Source organism: Phocoena phocoena, chromosome 9, assembly GCF_963924675.1.
Source record: "Phocoena phocoena chromosome 9, mPhoPho1.1, whole genome shotgun sequence".
Classification (NCBI taxonomy): Eukaryota; Metazoa; Chordata; class Mammalia; order Artiodactyla; family Phocoenidae; genus Phocoena; species Phocoena phocoena.
Window position 1 is genome coordinate 10,120,800 of NC_089227.1, and position 20,253 is coordinate 10,141,052.

At 45.0% G+C, this 20,253-nt stretch overlaps 1 protein-coding gene across 1 annotated transcript in view; it reads right to left on the reverse strand.

The window, feature by feature from the left end:
- Positions 1-20,253, reverse strand: part of HECW1 (HECT, C2 and WW domain containing E3 ubiquitin protein ligase 1) — a 253,203-nt gene that overhangs the window by 37,404 nt on the left and 195,546 nt on the right. Inside the window, exons 19-21 of the mRNA XM_065883673.1 lie at positions 19,716-19,836; positions 18,645-18,758; positions 17,667-17,819 (exon numbers count right to left, since the gene is read on the reverse strand). Coding sequence (XP_065739745.1) covers positions 17,667-17,819; positions 18,645-18,758; positions 19,716-19,836 — 388 coding nt within the window. The remainder of the gene's footprint in view (positions 1-17,666; positions 17,820-18,644; positions 18,759-19,715; positions 19,837-20,253) is intronic.

A 20,253-nucleotide genomic window follows, 5' to 3' on the forward strand; every position in this document is an offset into this window, starting at 1 on the left:
TAGATGTCTGGAGTGATTCCCATGTGTCTGTCGCAGTGAGGTTCCTAATCATTAGATTTATACGTCTCCACCAATTATTCCCCTTCTCAGATCCTGAGACCATTTAGGTACCTTGATCCTGTTCTCAATTTGACTAGGGTTGAACTTTTGTCCCAGGTCCACCTGTGCAAATGTCCTTTTCAATACATTTTTTTTCCCAGACAGCTTTACTATTCTTAACTTAGGAAATCCATTCCAGGTGGTTGACCCTGACCCTGGCCCTGGCCCTCCATTCATTCCAAATTCTGTTGCTGTAAAACTCTTCACCCTTCCCACTGCTCTGAATATATATCTCCTCTAATGAAGTTGAGGCTAGACAGAAGATAAACCTTTGTATTTTCACATAACTTATGTTTATAGAAAAGCTCTTCCAATAGACAAAAAGTCTTTTGAAGACGAGATGTTGGCTCTCTTGATTCTATTTGGTATTTAAACAAATCCGAAAATGAACACATCTCTTGGAAAGTACGTCTTTCAATGACTTAACCAATAGTTGCAATTTTTAACATTTTTATACTTAGAAAGGGTCAAGCGTAAGGATTTCTCAGCCATGATATTAACTACATATTGTAACTTATTCTCGGGCTTGTATTGTTACTAGAGTATTTTCATTTCCTTTGTCCTCAAAGCAAATTTTTAAGGTGGGCAGCATCCATTTCCTTTACTTAATCAAGCCACAGTGTATCCACAAAAAAGTTTGAGGCACGTAATCGAAGCCTAATTTTTAATCCCCAGGTTACACGTTAGGACACTGAAGTAAGGTAATGTAAACAGCCTGGTCAAATTAATTAACTTTGATTCTTTTGAAACCTTTGCTCAGTTTAAATCCTAACACACCAGGGAAATTAGGAGAACAGGAAATGCCATCTCCCGCCTCTGTACAGCACAGAAGCTTATTCACACCTCCACCAGTGGTCACTTATACAAAACGTGCTGTGACATTTTGTCCAATCATATATGCATCCAGGACAGCTAAAGGTGGGAAACCCAGATCTCTATGGCGGGAACTTATTATTCTTTTTTAAGTCCTTTCAATGTTAGGTTGAAACAGCCTCTCCACTTTTCTCTCCCCATCTACAAATAAGGGATAATAATGTTCAATTTTGCTTACCTACCTCGAGGGAGAATTTTAGAAAAGAGTACTTTAATGCTCATAGGTTCTTTGAAGATGAAAAAGCATCCATAATTGCTAAATTCTATGATATTTTAAAAACCCATCTCAAAGATATTCCTTTTTCCTTATGCTTGTAACTTTGATTAATTAAAAACAATTATCCTTTCTCAACCTCACTATTTAAGTGCATTAAATACGAGGTCTCCACACAATATGTGTTTCCATGCTCTACCCGACATTATTGCCTTCCTCTTTGGACGTCCACTTCATGTTTTCTAACTTCTCACGTATTGGTAAACGGAGTGAAAATCTGTTGTTTCTGGCTGGGGTGATTTCATTTCTTTGTGTGAAAACTGCACCCACATCTAGCTTTCTTCTTCTCACACTCTCTGGAGGGCTCCTGAAGCCGCCACCAGCATCTGTGGCAGTGTTTCTCCAAGGGCGGAGATCCTTCCTTTGGCATCAGGTTCCCTGGGGTGCTTGTTCGAATATAGGTGCCTGGAGATTAGACTCTCTGTGGGGTGCGCTCTGGGAATCTGCATTTAAAACAAGCTCTGCAGTTGCTGACTGAAGTTTGAGGACCACAGACTCCCAGTCCCTCATCCTTTTTTTTTTTTTTACGATGGAAAAATATGGCGTGAAAGTCGGAAGTGAAGTTTTGACTCAGGCAACAGTCACTGTGCTCTATGCGTGGGTACCAGAGAAGGATGGAGTTCAAAGACCTGTCTCTTCCAAAAGCAGAGGATGTGAAGGGTCCTGCTTGGCCTCTTCTCAGCCCAGTGACCTGCATCCATGCCTCCTCCTGTCCCACTAAATAGGGGCGGGGTTCTTCCTTTTGTCCCAAGCTAATCTCCTTCTTGTGTCACCAGCCTGTACGCGGTGACACTTGCCATGTGTTTCCCTCCAGTCCAGAGGACGAAGGGCTGCCCTGGTTTCAGTTTCTCTTTCCACCTGTGCCGTACAAGTCTTTCCCCTTCTTCTTTCATTGTCTCCTCAAAAACCTTGCACCCTTCCAGCTGCCCCACCCAACTGAGCTTCCAGAAAAAGCAGTGATCAGGTCTACAGACGGCTAATACAAATTAAAACAAACAGAGCTCCCTTTGGAATGTGAACGCAGTGCAAAGAGCAGGGGCAAGTACCAGCAAAAAGCGCGTCCCTGCTATGCAGTCAGTATTTGGGAAGGGCAGTCTTGATTCTCTGCAGCTCCCTGTACGTACAGAACGACGTTTCCCCGCTCCCACGCCACGCCCGGCGCGGTCTGCATTCCCTTTGCTGGGTGCACATTCCTGCCAGCTGAGTTCAGGGTTTGGCCCTAAGCTAGTGTCCCATCTCTACAGCTAATCGTGGGTTGGGCTTGGTCCTGACATCCCCGCCAGTGGTTTGCTCTGTATTTGTTCCCTCCTGGTCTGTGGGAAGACTGAGGCGTGGCATCTGACCCTCCTGCACATGCAGGCCCGCGGGGAGGGACAGGGTGGCCTGCCGCTGGGCAGGTGACAAAACCACCTGCCTGAACACTCCCTGCCCTCTATCCTCCCAACCACCCAGGAATGCTGTGGGAATCCTGATTCCCAAGGGGTGTGGTGTCCGTCCCTGAATGAGTCGGGGAGGCAACCGTCCTGGGAAGCCTAGAGGGGTGGGATAGGGAGGGAAGGAGGGAGACGCAAGAGGGAGGAGATATGGGGATACATGTATACGTATAGCTGATTCATTTCGTTATACAGCAGAAACTAACACACCATTGTAAAGAATTCTACTTCAATAAAGATGTTAAAAAAAAAGCAAGTGGAAGAATTACTACTAAAGAGGACTAACTAAATAATTTCATTTCTATGAAGTTCTAGAGCATACAAAGAAAACAGGTGCTGAAAATATCTATTCAGTGATTTCAGGGAGTTGAGAGGGGTCACAGATAGACTGGGAAGGACCACGAGAAGATTTCTGAGGTGACAGAAAAATTCCATATCTTTGTAAGGGTGTAGGATATAAATGTATATATATTTGTCAAAAATATACAGATAAAGTTTGTGCATGTAACGTGTACATTTTACTTTAAAATATCAAATTCAGGTCTGGAGAAGTGTACAAGCTCTTGAACCTGGGTGATAAGAGCATTAGGCAGGTCTGTTGTTTGTATATGTTTGAAACGACTCATAAAGGGTATTAAAAACAAGAGGAAGCAAGTGGGAGGTTCTCTTCTGGGTGGACTTGAAGGGAATCAGAGCATGGACTCAGCTCAGGGGCTGGGTTACGCTGGCCCAGGAACCAGAGATGTTGAACATGAACATGTTTTTTTATAGAACTATAGGCCAGGGAAATATTCTTAATCCTGCAAAAATACTGCTGCCCTTGGTCAGCCATGTGACACATTTCTTTTCCCAAGCTTTTTCCATATGGGAACATTAAAGCCATAGTTCTCAATAGGGACATATTTGGCAATATCTGGAGACACTTTTGGTTGTCACAACCCCGGGACGGTGGTAGTGGTGGGACTGTACCTAGTGGGCAGAGGCCAGGGACGCTGTTCAACGTCCTCCAACGCACAGGACAGTCCCCACCATAAAGGATCATCTGGCCCCAAATGTCATAGTGCCAAGACTCAGAAACCTGGGATCAAGAGAACCAACCTAGCTTTCTCTAACACTTTCTGAAGTCCCTATAAAATACACACATACACTCAAGGACAGAATGATGGCATCCGCATCTGTTAAATGCCTACTGGGTACCAGTCACTTTTCCGGTACCCTTACGACCATCACACAGAATAGGCACTGTTATCACCTTTTCACGGGAAAGGAGGCTAAGATGCAGACCCTGCCCAGGGTCACACAGCAGCTGAGAGTTACAGCAGGAATTTACTCCTCTGGCTGTGTGGCACCCTGCCTCAGGAACTGAAGGTTGCTGCCTGTATGCCAGAAACCATGCTGGTTGCAAGGGGCGATAACGTGCTTGCTGCTTGATCCAGTTTCGAAGCTAGCACGAATCCTTACCATACAGAGTAGCCAGGGAGAAATGGAATGAGAAATGCAGACAGCCCAGAGTGGTGTTTTATTCAAACTGTTTTGCACAGAAGTATAAAGATGTGGGGGGAGGAAGAAGAGTCTGAGTGGACAAATGACCAGCCCCCAGACTCCCTGAAGGAGACTAGCTCCACCTTCAGGAGCTAGTCTCCTGACTAGCTCCAATGAAATTTATATTGGAAAGCAAGGTTTCAGCTAAAAGTGTCTGAAAACCTTTGTTTCTAAAAGAACTCAAGGGGACTTGCCTGGTGGTCCAGGGGTTAAGACTCCGCGCTCCCAGTGCAGGGGGTCCGGGTTCAATTTCTGGTCAGGGAACTAGACCCTGCATGCATGCCGCAACTAAAGATCCTGCATGCCGCAACTGAGACCCAGTGCAGCCAAATACATAAATATTAAAAAAAAAATAAGGAACTCAAGAGAAAATGAACTTACTCTTCAGAAGAAAGTTCAGGAAAGAAGTCACAAGAGAACTATAAAGTATTTTAAATGGGCTTTAAGGGTGGGTGACACGTGGACACACCCTTAAATGAGAGAACAGAGGAAATGATGGGGCCCTTAAGGGAGAGGAGCACGCCTGACGGAGCTCGAGGACTGGGTAGAAGAGCTGGCGGGAGAGGTAGACGGTGTCCCAAGACAGGTGATGTTGCACCTTGGGGAGTCCCTGAGGATCTGAGGAATCTGGACTTCATTTTGTAGACACTGGGAATTATTAAAGATTTGAGGGCTGAGGAAAGGGAGGGCAAATGGGATGGAGAATGGAAGACACCAGAGGTAGAGTGAGCGAGGTGGGAGTGCGTCTGTGTGGCATTTCTAATACACCAGAGGCTCACTGACTGCCCAGCAGTTCGTGCGACCAGCATCGGGTCCTCAGAAATCAGACGGCGCATTGAGGAATTCATGTCTAAGACACTTGTTTCTTTCTAATAACTTAGCTAAGCCATTTGTACCAAATGGCATTTCAGTCGTTAGGGATTTATTTTTAAAAATGTATACACACCTGTAATTTTTATATCAATTCATTAATATGCTCATAGATACTTTTTTATTATCATTAGTTTTGTCTCCTTCTGGCCTGGTTGGCTGCTCTCTCATCTCATCTCCTGGGACCCATGCTGACTAAGATGTATCCTTCCATATTTTTCCTCTAAATCATGTAATCACAGACTAAGTTATTTATATTTACATATCTATATCTGTACAGGTACAGGTTTTTCATCGTTATTTTTTGGTTTTTAAATTGTGTTGTTCGTAGTTTTCTGCTTTTCTTCCCTTAACAATATCTTGAAGAAATCCTCTTCCGTCATCTGGTAAGATTCTAATTCAGCTCTTTTACGCCTCATATCATGGTGCAGTGTGGAGCTGCTGTGATGAAGTTAACTGGTCTCTGCTGATGGACACTTGGGTTGCTTCTACATTTGTGTCTTCACAAACGATACTGAAATAAACATCCTGGTATGTTTTGTTAGGGAGGATAGGATAGCTTTTAAAAGTTTGCACTGGAGAGCCATGCTGCCTGGGTTGGATTCCTGGCTCTGCCATTTATTAGCTATGCTACCTTGGGCAAGTACTAAACCTCTACGGGTACCAGTTTCCTCATTTGTAAAATAGGGAGATCATAACAGGATGTGCAACTCATGTAGAGCTTTTACAAAGATACCTGGCCCGTGATAAGGGCTCAATAATATTAGCTGTTATTATAAGAGTCCTTATAGCAGTGCTTTTATTTCTGTGAGAGAGATTCATGGGCCAGAGGGTATATGGGTTTAAAAGTTTTAGTATATACTGTTGATTGTGTTTTTAAAAAGGCTATCAAAATTCATGTTTCTATTGGTGATGGAAGAGAATAAACTTTCACCCAAGTCCTCCTGAAAAGAGGTAATATAATTCTTTTTAATATTTGCCAATTTGATTGTTATAAAGTGATATATCATTGTTTCTTTATTTTGCTTAAATATCCCTGGCCACTGATAAAATTGAAATTCTTTTTATGGGTTTGGTGATTATTTGGATTTTTTCTTCTCTGAACAGCTTTTTTCATTTCCTTTGCTGATTTTTCTAGAGTTGTTTCTCCTCTTCTTTTCGAGGTGGAAGAGCTCTTTGAAATCTGTATCGCAGATTTTCAGCCTCTGATTTTCCTGAGTTGCAAAGATTATTTTTCAGAATCAAAGCTTGCCTTTTGCCTTTATTTATGGTATTTTTGCCATAAAAATGTTTTCATTTTTATATATTCAAATATATTTTCCTTTTCTTTGCTAGATTCCAGGGTTCCAATCTTGAGTGAAAAAGACTCTACCACTCAGTTTCCTGAGTTTGTTTTCTGTTCTCAATAATGTTTATTTTCCAGAATATATAGTAAGTCACCTAGAGTTTTTTGAAGAAATCTTACTGTTACATTTTTTACATGTGCTTTCAAGTTGGAGAGGAATTTAACCTAATTTTTTTTTGGTTGTATATTGGTCTCATTGACTACATAGTCCATTCTTTTCCAACTGACTTGAACTGCCACCTCTGTCATATAAATCTCACACATCCTTAGGCCTATTTCTGCATAAGGCAAGTGTTGAAAAAGAGTGTTCTCGCCAATTGTTTTGAAAGCTTTACTAGAAGTTTCTCGCAAGTTCTGAAGAAAGCTAGGTTAAGAAGTGGACATAGGGCTTCCCTGGTGGTGCAGTGGTTGAGAGTCCGCCTGCCGATGCAGGGGACACAGGTTCGTGCCCCAGTCTGGGAAGGTCCCACATGCCGCGGAGCGGCTGGGCCCGTGAGCCATGGCCGCTGAGCCTGCGCGTCTGGAGCCTGTGCTCCGCAACGGGAGAGGCCACAACAGTGAGAGGCCTGCGTACCGCGCAAAAAAAAAAAAAAGAAGTGGACATAGTCACAACCAGACCTGCACATTTTATGGTGACTTCTCAGCTAATGTGTGCCCTGAGCCTCTCTAGGGCATTGCCAGGAAGGCTACTCAGAAGCAGCCAGAGATGGAACCAGGGAAGCTCTTGTAGGTGCCTAGGAAGGAACCTGGGGGCTGCTATTGGGATGCTGTGGCATGGGGGAGCTTATCTGACCCTTGACTCAAATGAAAACGACACACTGAGCTCTTCTCTCAGGAGGGGCCCTTGGGGGTTGAAGGACCAGGAGACATCCGATGGAATCTCGCAATATTGTGCTTCCTACCTACTAATTCAGACTCTGCAGATATAGTAAGGGATATTTAAAGTGTGTTATCCATGACTTCTTAAGTTCCATAAAACTCTGCAGTGATACTTAATACCCACTTGGCCAAACTCTAAACATGCTCCAAGAAGCCTCCCTCCCCCCCTCCCCCTCCTCTTGCTAAATACCTGAAAACAGAAGATTTTTGCCACCCAGGTAGTGTCTGCTTGGAAAGGGAGAGGTCAGAGCAGGGGTAGAAGGACGGGGGGAGTCTGGTTCACAGTTAGCAAAGGTTCTTGGAGATTTTGGCTTGAGAGGTCCCAGGATTTCTGGTTATGATATAGGAGGGTTAGATCTGTCACCACCACTGGCATGAAATGAGCAAACGGACCTTCTGGTGGTTGCACAGAAACTGATTAAACAGCATCAGATTTGAACCCTGGCTTCTGAAAATTCTTCCTACACTGATGATTATGTAAAGAGTGACTCAGATCACCATGACTTCTTAAAATGATACATGCTAATACTTAACGAACAGCGCACATCGACACTCTGGTACTCTTCCTCAAAATAGAGAAGTTCACCTCTTTCAGTTGTTTAGTGCATCTTAGATTTGCTCTGGGAAAAGTGGCATTCAAAATCATTGAAACAGAAAAGAATTTCCAGTGGTGATTTCAGAGAACATCTAGTAGAACTTAAATGATGCTTGACAATGACCCGTTTTTCTGAATTACAAATATTCTGAACTAAAAATTGAAATGAGATTGAAACTCATCCATCCATCCATCCATCCATCCACCCACCCTCCCTTCTTCCCTCTGTGCCTCCTGTCCTTCTTTCTTTCTTTCCTTCCTTCCACACTCATTTATTGAGTGCCAAGTTTGTGACTAGGAAAGCAAGACCTCAGTCTTTCAGGGGGAGAGACACACAGTAATGAGTTACAAGTACACAATATAAATCTATAAATACAGTTTATTTCAGAAAGCGATAAGTTCTGTCAATATAATGAATTAAGATGTTAAGTTGGAGAGTTATAAATGGCTGGGCTCTTTTAAAGTGAGTGCTGAGGGAAGGCCCTTAGAGGAGATTTTTCAGCTGGAACGTGAATCTTTTCTATTCAAGCATAATGATTAGAAAATATATGCATTTTGCTCTATTCATAATTTATTAGATATAAAAATAAGTTTGGAGCTTTTCACATTTATAGTTTTGTTGTTTATGCCTCCATTAAAAATAGATAAGAGGACTTCCCTGGTGGTGCAGTGGTTAAGAATCCGCCTGCCAATGCAGAGAACATGGGTTCGAGCCCTGGTCCGGGAGGATCCCACATGCCGTGGAGCACCTAAGCCCGTGTGCCACAACTACTGAGCCCACATGCCACAACTACTGAAGCCTGTGCACCTAGAGCCCGTGCTCTGCAACAAGAGAAGCCACCCCCATGAGAAGACTGTGTACCACAACAAAGAGTAGCCCCCGCTTGCCGCAACTAGAGAAAGCCCGCATGCAGCAACGAAGACCCAACACAGCCAAAAAAAAACCAAAACAAAATAGATGAGAACTTTTGACTTGGTATTTTCATATACATCATTTTATGCAAGTGGGAAATTTCATATACTGAGCCCCACCACTGTCTATAATCCATCACCAAGTTTTGCTCATTTGCTCATCTTTCTTATGAAATAGCTTTCTGCCCTAGTTTGATTCTTTATCCTCTTTTCAAAGAACTATTTCAAAGAACTGCCACTTAAATGACAACCCCATTTCCACTCCAATTCACCTACTTATAACCAGAGTTGACTTTCTAAAATAAAGACCTGATCAAGACATTCCTCTACCCCCCCAAAAAATACATCATCATCTTTGTGATAAAATCCAAACTCCCTGGATGCCATTAAATGCACTTCCCTATTTGACACAAGGTGCCTTTACAGCCTTTCTCTCTCTTTTTTTTTTTTTTTTTTTTTTTGCGGTACGTGGGCCTCTCACTGTTGTGGCCTCTCCCGTTGTGGAGCACAGGCTCCAGATGCGCAGGCTCAGCGGCCATGGCTCACGGGCCCAGCCACTCCGTGGCATGTGGGATCTTCCCGGACCGGGGCACGAACCTGTGTCCCCTGCATCGGCAGGCAGACTCCCAACCACTGCGCCACCAGGGAAGCCCCTCTTTCTCTATTTTGCAGCCAAATCCAACTGACATCTGCTTGCTCACCTGCCATCCTGCTGTGAATTTCGGGCTCTCTCCCTGGAAGTTTCCTCTCCCCATCTCTGCCAGCCAACTAACTATTCTCACTCATTTTTAAAGCTCCTTGTACCTAATACTTATTACCATGCAATGTGACAAGTTCTATAATAGAGGTACGTATAGCATTTATCACATTGTATTGTAATTTGCCCAATTAAATATCTGACTTTGCCTTAGTGGGGGGCTAGAGCCTGACACTGGAGCCAGGTTTTCTGGGTTCCAATCCCAGCTTGGTCTGTGACTATCTCTGTGATTTTGGTTATATCTGCACCTTATTTTCTTCATCTGTAAAAGCAGTATACTAAGTAGTATCTGGGCTATAGTGCTGTTAGATGAAAGTATCTAGAACAGTGCTTGGCATGTTTAATAAGTTTTCAATGGGTGTTTCATTGTTTAGTTTTATATTAACTTCTGTATCTCCAGGGACATAAAATCAACATGAAATGGTGATTAAAAGAATAAAAAGATCATCATATGAGCACCTCACTAATATGCAAATAACAATCATAATCAAAGAATGAAGATATGGAATTTGGAATATTACTTTAAGATTTCTCGGTTGGGCTTCCCTGGTGGCTCAGTGGTTGAAAGTCTGCCTGCCGATGCAGGGGACACGGGTTCGTGCCCCGGTCTGGGAAGATCCCACATGCAGCAGAGCGGCTGGGCCCGTGAGCCATGGCCGCTGGGCCCATGCGTCCGGAGGCTGTGCTCCGCAGCGGGAGAGGCCACAGCAGTGAGAGGCCCGCATACCGCAAAAAAAAAGAAAGGAAGCTACAAACAAATAAAAAAAAACCCAGATGGAACCAGCTGCGACCAAGATGGCAACGAATCTGACCTCCAACAGACCCTGAGTCTCATTAGACACTGATTTTACTACATTAGCATACTAAATGACACAACTACCCTGGCCATGACGGGACATTAAGGACCAAAAAAGGATAAGGGTGTGGCATCCCGCTCCCTTGAAAAAGCCCTGCCCCTTCCCCAGTACACTAATGCATAAGCCTCTCCATCATTAGCCTCATTCCTCCTCCCCTTGTCTTCACTCCTAAAAATTAAATCTCTTTCCTGGTGGGTGAGAAGTTGACCTGTGAACTTAGTTCCTGCTTCTCCATTCTTTGGTTACTGAATAAAGCTTGTGCTGTGTCGTTCTCAGCTTTGGTTTCATTATTTGGTTGCTCCAACCAAAGGGAAAAAGAACCCTCCCCTGTTGCTGCAGAGAGCCTGGTGGGGCTAGGGTCCCAGCAGGGTCCATACAACTTAATTGGGTAATACAAATAAGTAATGAAACAGCAATTACAGGAATTCCTTTTAGGCTGAAGTTCAAAAAAACAGATTTTGTTTTTCCAGTTTACTTAATGCGTGTATATAGAAATGTCACCGTATTTATTCATATTAGTTCCTCTCGACGCTTGACTAGGAATAAAGGGAAGGAGGTTGAATCGCTATGCCCCGTATGCAGGCTTTTGATTTCCGGGCTGTATCCCAGGGTATGTAAAACCCACACACAGGGAGCAGGAAGCAGAGAATTTCAAGTAGCTACAGTCAAGGAGGAGCTAGCAGAAGGATCTGGTGCCAGAGGCCTCTCTGCCCATCTCTGGGGTAGTGCCTGACCTGGAGGTGGCAGTGTGAGAGGGGGCGGGCACTGTGTCAGTAACAAGCTGAGTGTGGAGCTCGTGCAGAGCTCAGTACAGAGCTCCCAGGGGACATGCGTGTTTATTGCCGACACTGTAAGGGCTTTAAAACCAGAGATGACAAATAAAAGTGCGACCTTTGAGCAATTAATTGTACATGGAAGATACGAGCCCTCTGTCTTAACGGCCCTGGTACAAGGAAGTGGCTGGTGTGGCTTGTGGAACCATTCTCACTTATGCACCCAATTGTCAATGAAATGTTATTTTGAACACCTCAAAGTGCCAGGCCTGTGCCAGAGTAAAATAAGACAGACCCACCTCTGCTTTCATGGAGCTTACTCTTTAAAGGGGACACAACAGACAAAACAGAGTGTGGGACGCAAAAGAAGGGCCAGTGAACAGATAAAGAACCAGAATAATAATTTACAAAATGACCTCTTCCAGCCATACGCGAGCAATGTTTCCATCCTGGGTGATGTTTAATCCTGTAAAGCGGGTCAGTTTTCTCCCTGTTTATTTCTGGTCTGCAGGGCCTCTCTGCAGAGGGGAGAGGAGGGCAGGGGGCAGAAGCCACTCCCCTTCCAGGCGGACTCCTGCCTTGGCCTGTCCTGCATTAGGGACAACTTGTAGCTTTACAATGTCAAGGCTGTGACTGTGATGAACCCTGTTATCTTCTGGTCTCCGTTTTCTTATGAGTGATGTGTTGGTCATAGGAAGTGTCATCTTCCTCACAGCCCACGTGGATCACAGGGTAAAGGGTCCCAGCGGGGAGTGAAGAAGGAAGGCGGGCCAGGCGCCTACATCTGAGATCAGCCGCAGCCTTGCCCACCCTGCCGGTGGGGAGTGGCACCCGGTTGGGCAACAGAACTGAGAACTCGGGAGTCAGGTTTCCTCAGTGTCATCGACCCCTGGCTGCAGGAACCACAGTGACAAAGCCTCAGGCAGGGGGCCTCACCACCCACTTGCTGCCCACACTTTGTGTAAGGCCCGGAGCGACTTCATTCAGTGGTTGAGCCCTCCTGCGTGCCCTTTGCCAAAATGCCCAGCACTCAGGGGCGCTCGGTTTTCTTGTTAAAACCATTCGCCCCAAGGTGCAGGATGGCTTGTAGGAAAATACACAGAAGGAATAACTGCAGCGTTACCATCGGGTTGAGACACCCACAGCCAAGCAGGGCCTCCCATTCAAAGCTACAGCAGGCTCGTACCCAGTGGCTCAAGTTCTCTCTGTGCGGCAGTGACGCCCAAAGGAAACCCTCTTCCTTCCCCCAGGACCTCTGAAGCACTGATGAGACAAGAGTCTGACCCCACGTGAGGGTCGTGGTACCATCTGGGACCAGTGCTGGCTCTGCATCCTGGCTTTTCTGCCAGCCCAGCGCTCAGGGGACTGAGGTTCAGAGTCAGAGCCTCGGATCAGAGGGGAGGCCCCGGCTCACTTCATGACGATTCATCATCCAATGTTGGGCTAAAAGGGAGCTCTCACCTGCGTGAGCTCGTTTAGACTGCTGGTTGCTCAGGAAGGTACCTGCCATTTTGCTTCCGGGCTACACAGCCAATATTCTCAACAGGAGTGGGAACCTCAGCGGGTGAAAGTCCTCACGTCCTTTCCTTTGCAAAGACAGAGGGTAACTAGCACTTCTGGGCCAGGCACTACGGGCCTCTGACCTTTATAAAGGATCCATCCAGAGAACTTTGCTAATTCTTAAAACATCCCTGTGGTGTCCTTCCTCCAAGCGCTGAAGTGTAACAGACATATTGACACGGCCTGCTCCAGCCAGCGATGGTCAGAGACAGCAGAGTCAGGACGAAAGAAAGCAGGGGCTGGGCAGTTGGCGAGGTGCCTTCCCTGGTGGAAAGTGACTGAGCAGGCCAGGAGTCCAGCGTTTCTCCTGTGCTTTTCATCAGACCTTTGCCTGTGGCCTTCCCCTGCGTCTGTGCTGAGACATGCTGGATCCCACGGTTTCCTCCAGAATACCGGGTTCCCTTCACGCCGCCAGGGCGCTCACCCCCATGAACCTCTGCCGCCATCCAAATGCAGCTCCCTTGGTCATCGGAACGCTCTCCCTACCCTGGTGTCCTAAGCTCCGTCCTCCCAATCCTGGGCTCTGAACCCCTGGGGACCCCTTTCTATTGCCTGCACACCTCCTCTGGCTGTCACCTTCTCAGACTGCCTTCTTCCCCCTCAGCAGGTCCTCCTCCGAGCACCTCCTTCTCTCTCCCATTCCTCCCAGGCTGAGTGCTCTGGCCACTCCTTCTTCTTTTTTTAAACAAATATTTATTTGGTTGCATCGTGTCTTAGTTGTAGCTCACGGGCTCCTTAGTTGTGGCTCACTGGTTCCTTAGTTGTGGCATGCGAACTCTTAGTTGCGGCATGCATGTGGGATCTAGTTTCCTGACCAGGGATCGAACCCGGGTCCCCTGCATTAGAAGCGTGGAGTCTTAACCACTGTGCCACCAGGGGAATCCCTGGCCACGCCTTCTTAGCTCCCCCCAGGGACCTCTGGCTCCACCCGTCCCTAACACATCAGCATGGACCACCTCTCTGCGAGCTCCCATCTCCTCCCGTGGCTGAGCCACTCCTGCTGTGTTGGTATCTCTCAAACTCAGTTTCCAGCCCAGCTCCCCTCCTGCTGCCCAGGGCCATATTCCAGTTACATACTAATATATCCGTGTGTATTTATAAGGGAAACTGCAAATTCTACGTGTCAAAGGGTGAATTCCTCATCCTTCCTCTAAGTAGCATCTATTTCACATAACTCCCATCACAGTGAATGATCCCAATCCACCGCATGGTGCAACCAGAAACTTTGAATTTATTCGATATTTCTCTCTCCCCCTCACCTCAACATTAAACCAGTGAACCAACTAGTTCAGTCTCTTCTCCCTCCGAGAAGTTCCCAAAGTCAGTCCCCTCCTCTCTGAGACCCTGCTTCTGCCTCAGTTCTGACCGTCTGTTTCTCCCCAGGATGTATCAACAGCTTCGGAGCTGGTCTCAGCTCTTTCCAGCCTTCCCTCCTCAACATTTTCCCCACATTACAGCAAGATTTACTTTTTGAAAACACAAATCCAATGATAGCATTCTCCCTATGGGATGAGACCATCTGCCACTCTCTTTGTCTCCAGCCTCATTCCCACCACAACCCCAAAGGCCATTCTTGGCTCTGATCCATCTACACTGCTTGCCGAAGGCTCTATTCCCTCCCACGCCTTTCGAGTGTTGCTTCCAATTCCGGATCCTCAGAACGTCTTTTCTCCCCTTCTCTGCCTAGTCTCCTACTCAACTGCCCCTTAAGGCTTGGCTCGTATACCCACTCTCTCTAGAAAAAAAAAAAAAAAAAAAGATGGCACATTTATCCCCTCTTTTTATGAGATCCCCTGGTTTCACTCCCCACTCCCCCATCCCTTGCCTTGGGCTAAGTGAGACATTTTCCCTTGTGACTTAATACAATTCCCAGGCTTATATATGCACTCGGGGGTGCTCTCTCTCTCTCTCTCAAACACACACACACACACACACACACACACACACACACACACGTGTATTATGTATGCATAACCTGGTATTTAAGATATCTTAGTGGAATTATTGATTTACTCACATGCTCCCCCCTTGAGGGAGGAGATCTCATTCACTTCGTCTTTGTATCCTCCTAGCACTTTTACAATTGCTTGATTTACAACTGCTTAATTAATGAAGGTATCCCACAACACCCAGCATAGTCCTTCCTATATGCTACGATATTTGATGAAAATATTTCCTGACTCTAATTCATGACCTTCAAGACACCATCTTAAATTTCATGCTCACAGACTAAGAGAATTAAGGGATTCTATGAAGTATAATCTGTGTACATATATATTCTTGTGGCATGGGGTATGGCACTCTCCACTGCTGGAGTGAACCCTGCCTGAAGGTGACTAAGTTAGATGTGGCCTTCAATTCTCATTCCTATGTCCCCTCAGTGGCCACTTCCTGCTCTGTCTGCTCCATCTACGTGTTTCCGCCTCCCAGGTTTCATCATCCCCTTATTTGATAAGTTACAGGAAAAGGAACCGCAAAGGGCCACATTTGCTCCTTCACCTGCGGAGAGTCAAGAGGCCCACTGTAACCCTTGATGCAGACACGCCTGCTTCAGCTCAAGAACTTCAGAGCTGACGCATGCAGATCAGTGAAGTCAGAACACACCCTCGCACCATACACAAAAATAAACTCAAAATGGCTTAAAGACTTAGATACAAGACATGACACCGTAAGTTCTTAGAAGAGACCATAGGCAAACATTCTCTGACATAAATCATACCAACGTTTTCTTAGGCTAGTCTCCCAAGGCAATAGAAATAAAAGCAAAAAAATAAACAAATGACACCTAATCAAACTTACAAGCTTTTGCACAGCAAAGGAAACCATAAACAAAATGAAAAGACAATCTACGGACCGGGAGAAAATATTTACAAATGATGTGACCAATAAAGGCTTAATTTCCAAAATATACAAACAGCTCATACAACTCAATAACAAAAAAGCAAACAACCCAATAAAAAAATGGGCAGAAGACCTAAAGAGACATTTCTCCAAAGAAGACATCCAGATGGCCAGTAGGCATATGAAAAGATCCTCAATATCACTAATTATTAGAGAAACGCAAATCAAAACGACAATGAAGTATCACCTCAAGATGGTCAGAATGGCCATCATTAAAAAGTCTACAAATAACAAACGATGGAGAGGGTGTGGGGAAAAGGGAACCCTCCTACACTGTTGGTGGGAATGTAAGTCGGTGCAGCCACTATAGAGAACAGTATGGAGGTTCCTCAGAAAGCTAAAAATAGAACTACCATATGATCCAGCAATCCCACTGCTGGGCATATACCTGGACAAAACTATAATTCAAAAAGATACGTGCACCCTTACGTTCATAGCACACTATCTACAATAACCAAGACATGGAAACAACCTAAATGTCCATCAACAGATGAATGGAAAAAGAATATGTGGTATACACACACACACACACACACACACACACACACACATATATATATATATATATACAATGGAATACTACTCAGCCATAAAAAAGAACGAAATAATGCCATTTGCAGCAACATGGATGGACCTAGAGATTATCATACTAAATGAAGTAAGTCAGAAAGAGACAAATACCATATGATATCACTTATATGTGGAATCTAAAATATGACACAAATGAACATATCTACGAAACAGAAACAGACTCACAGACATACAGAACAGATTTGTGGTTGCCAAGGGGGAGAGTTGGAGGGGGTGGGATGGATTGGGAATTTGAGATTAGCAGATGCAAACTATTATATATAGAACAGATGAAAGGTAAACAACAAGGTCTTACTGTATTCCACAGGGAACTATATTCAATATCCTATGATAAACCATAATGGAAAAGAATATGGAAAAGAAAAAAATATAGATCTGAATCACTTTGCTGTAAAGCAGAAAATTAACACAATGTTGTAAATCAACTAAACTTCAATAAAATAAATTCTAAAAAATGAAAAAAAAAAACAAAAAAAGAACTTCAAAGCTGAGAGTGTTTGGAGAGAGAGGTCATGGGCTGTAGCTGGCAGCCGTAGCAGAGGTGGGTTGTTCTGTTGCCATAAAACCAAAATATGGGGATTTGGGTCATACGCCCAGCAGGCCCAGGTGTTACCCGAGAAGCACCCTTCACCAGCAGCCCCATGACACATCATCAATAAGCAAGAACCCACATCAGCAGTTTCCGAGACTTGTTTCCCTCCTCATGGCAGAAGCCCCTGCAGTGAAGTCAGGGGTACTTTTCCAGTCAGGTGTGGTGGTGACACAGTAGGAAAGTGCAGGCATCCCAGATGTCCCATGCAGCATTCTGGAGACTTCTAACACCCATATCTGAGGTATCTCACCCACAGAACTACACAGAATTGACTGATACTGATCTTCTTACTCATTTCAGTAAGTGGCAACTGATGTCTCAAGAAGAAAGGACCGAAGGGATATTGGATTTTCAAGTCAGAAGGATGCTGAGAGATCATCTGACCCAACAGACTTATTTTACAGCAAGATGCAGAAGCTGATGGCCACAGTGTGAAAGCCATTGGTCCAAATCAGAGAATTTCCTACAAATATCTTCAAGAAGCTTCTGCAGGGGACTCTTAGGATTTCAGTAGAATTATCAACATTCAGAACCTATGTCTACTTACCTTCGCATCTCCTCAGAAGGCAATGACAGTATCTTATATCAATTTGCAGTTGATAGGAAATTTGCATGTCTTTAGTAATTTATTTTGTATTCTGAGTGAAGACTGGCAGAGAACCTTCGCTCTAGTGCCTTGTTATTCACTCCCATCAGCCCTCATGATATCGGGTCGCTGTTCCAAACACAGTGGCCCTTAAGAAACACCCCTGTCTTCTGACTGAGAAAGACCAGAACTTTCCAACACGAGAAAGTAAGAATTCCAGCTCTTACCATTCAAGATGGTTTTCTACAAACGCAGACATGGGGCTGATCTGCACGGTGTAGGTGTCATTGGCGGAGTACTCGAAGAGTCCGTAGTAAGGGTTGAAGAGCTCCTGAGACAAAAGGAAGAAGAACTCTCGCGAAGGACCACTGTAGTCCAGGCTGCAAAGGAAGCAGAGGCCCGGGAAGCTTATTACGTGCGAGAGGCGGGGGACCTGTCCCTATGCAGGGGCTGGCTTGCCCTTTCAGAGTCAGTGCTAGGAAAGCAGAGAGCAGCCTCTGCTCTTTACAGTGGATCCCAAGGGACGTATAATTTGCTGTAGAAAATGAGAATGCAGTGATTGGTTTGGGCGTGATGTCCTTACTAGATGGCCATGCACCAATGCTATGGCAGTGTTCCTTAACCTTCGTCCTCGATCATATCATACCTTTTGGATAAAACACACAACTGGCCCATTCAAAACCGGGACTTCATTGTGGGAGGTACAAAAGAATTTCCTGTGATGGTGCATGTATGCATGTGTATAAACTGAAAACACTTTCAAATTCATTCTGCTATGCCCTCCTGGGTGGGCTTGCCCTCCACGGTTGAGATGGCGTGCCAAGAAATCACTGAAATTATATGAAAAATTCGGTACGTAGTTATGTACGTGCCCTCTTGGGGGAAGAGTTCTTTGATCAGAAACTCAGGAGGGTACCCACGTGAGAAAGTAAAGATGCAGTAGTTTAGGTCTGTATTTTTGGCTTATACTATGACCATGTGACCTCAGACTCTAGAACATGCCAATCATCTTAGGCTTTTAGAGAACATGAAACCTAAAGATTGGCAACACCTGGAGAGAAAGGCCTCCTGGGAGGACATGATCAGAATCACCTTGAGGCAAAGGCTTAGAGACATCCTGCTCCTTCTTGAGAAGAATCACCCAGGATCTGGGGTCTCTGGTCTACCCACACTAAGGTGTCTCCATAAAAGTGCTGGTGCCTCACCCCTCCTCTCCAACAAAGGTGATGTAGAGCTTGTTTCGCTGGAGCTCCTTCCGGGAATAGGCCATAACCTGATTGAAGGTTCCCTCCAACAGGTGGTCTCGCCGAATGATGAGCCTGGAAAGGAGAAGAAGTCATGTGGGTGGTGAGCCGGTGCTCGGGCTCTGATGTTAGGGAGTGTTCTAGGTGAGCTGTGGGGACCCAGGCTGATGGTCTCATTGCCCAGCCTCTCCAACAAGGTACAGATTCCGTCAGTTCAGCTATGGCCTTATGTTGACACTCTTTTCAAAACCATGAAAACACAAGGACGTGCACTTTCATAATGGGACACATTCCATCATGTTGGACTACCTTTAGGATTCTTTTTTATTTTTTTGCAGTATGTGGGCCTTTCACTGTTGTGGCCTCTCCCGTCGCGGAGCACAGGCTCCGGACGCGCTGGCTCAGCGGTCGTGGCTCACAGGCCTAGCCACTCCGCAGCATGTGGGATCTTCCCGGACCGGGGCACGAACCCGTGTCCCCTGCGTCAGCAGGCGGACTCTTAACCACTGCGCCACCAGGGAAGCCCTAGGATTCTTTTTGATCAATTCCAAAAAGAATCTCTTAAGTTGGATTCCTGAGTTTGGGTTTGACTTTTCAAGATGAAAATAATAAACCCAAAGTGGAAAAGATCACAACTCTTTACTTAGATCCGAAGATCAAAGCTATTTGACTAACGAGTAGGTAAATTTGTCCCAAGCACATGTAAAGGGAAACGTACGAATTTTTAATTTAGTTCAAGATACCTTATTTTCTGTAAAGGTCTACCATTGATTTTAGACATGGTTTTGTTTGAAATCTACTTTTCTTTCTCCCTCTCCTTCCCTTCTCTTCTCTTCCTGCCTCCCTTCCAATTTCTTAACTTCCTTTCTTCTTTCTTTCCAACTTCCTAACTTTTTCTTTCCTCCCTTCTATGAACATGACTGATACTACACCACGGCATCCAATCTCCAAACACATATTACCAAGTTATAGGGGAGAAAAGGATAGAAGCATCTACCATCTGAGTTCAGTGCCAAGCACTGGAGCACTCACTTAATTTTCCCTGGACCCTGACCAAATCCTTTGGCTTCCAGTTTTCGGTAGAAATTGCGGAGCTTGGCCTCAAAGTCTCTCCTGTAGGGTGAAGGGGCTCTTGCACTGGCTCTCTGTAAACCTGCAGAGAGAAGCACACAGGCTGAAGGTCATCATCTTTTACTGAAGAACAAATATGCAGGGCAACGGAGGAGAAAGGGCCAACCAGAGGCACATTCCTGCATCTTCGTGTTTTACTTCTCCAAGACATTTCCCTTCATTTCTGTCACTCGCTCAGTTACTTTTATAATAAACAGGTACAATATAATAAAGAGAAAACCGAATTCCGATGACAATAGATATTTATGTCTTCCACTCCATTTCAAGTTGCGTTTCTCTTCAGAATACCTCGATGAGCGTGTTTCTTGGCTTAGTTATGCTTGAATATTCTTTAGAATATTCTAAAACAACATAAATCAAACTAGACTCTTGTAAGTTACTATATTATAAGAAGTGGTTGTAACTATAATGAAGCAACTAGGATTGTAATATATGTGTA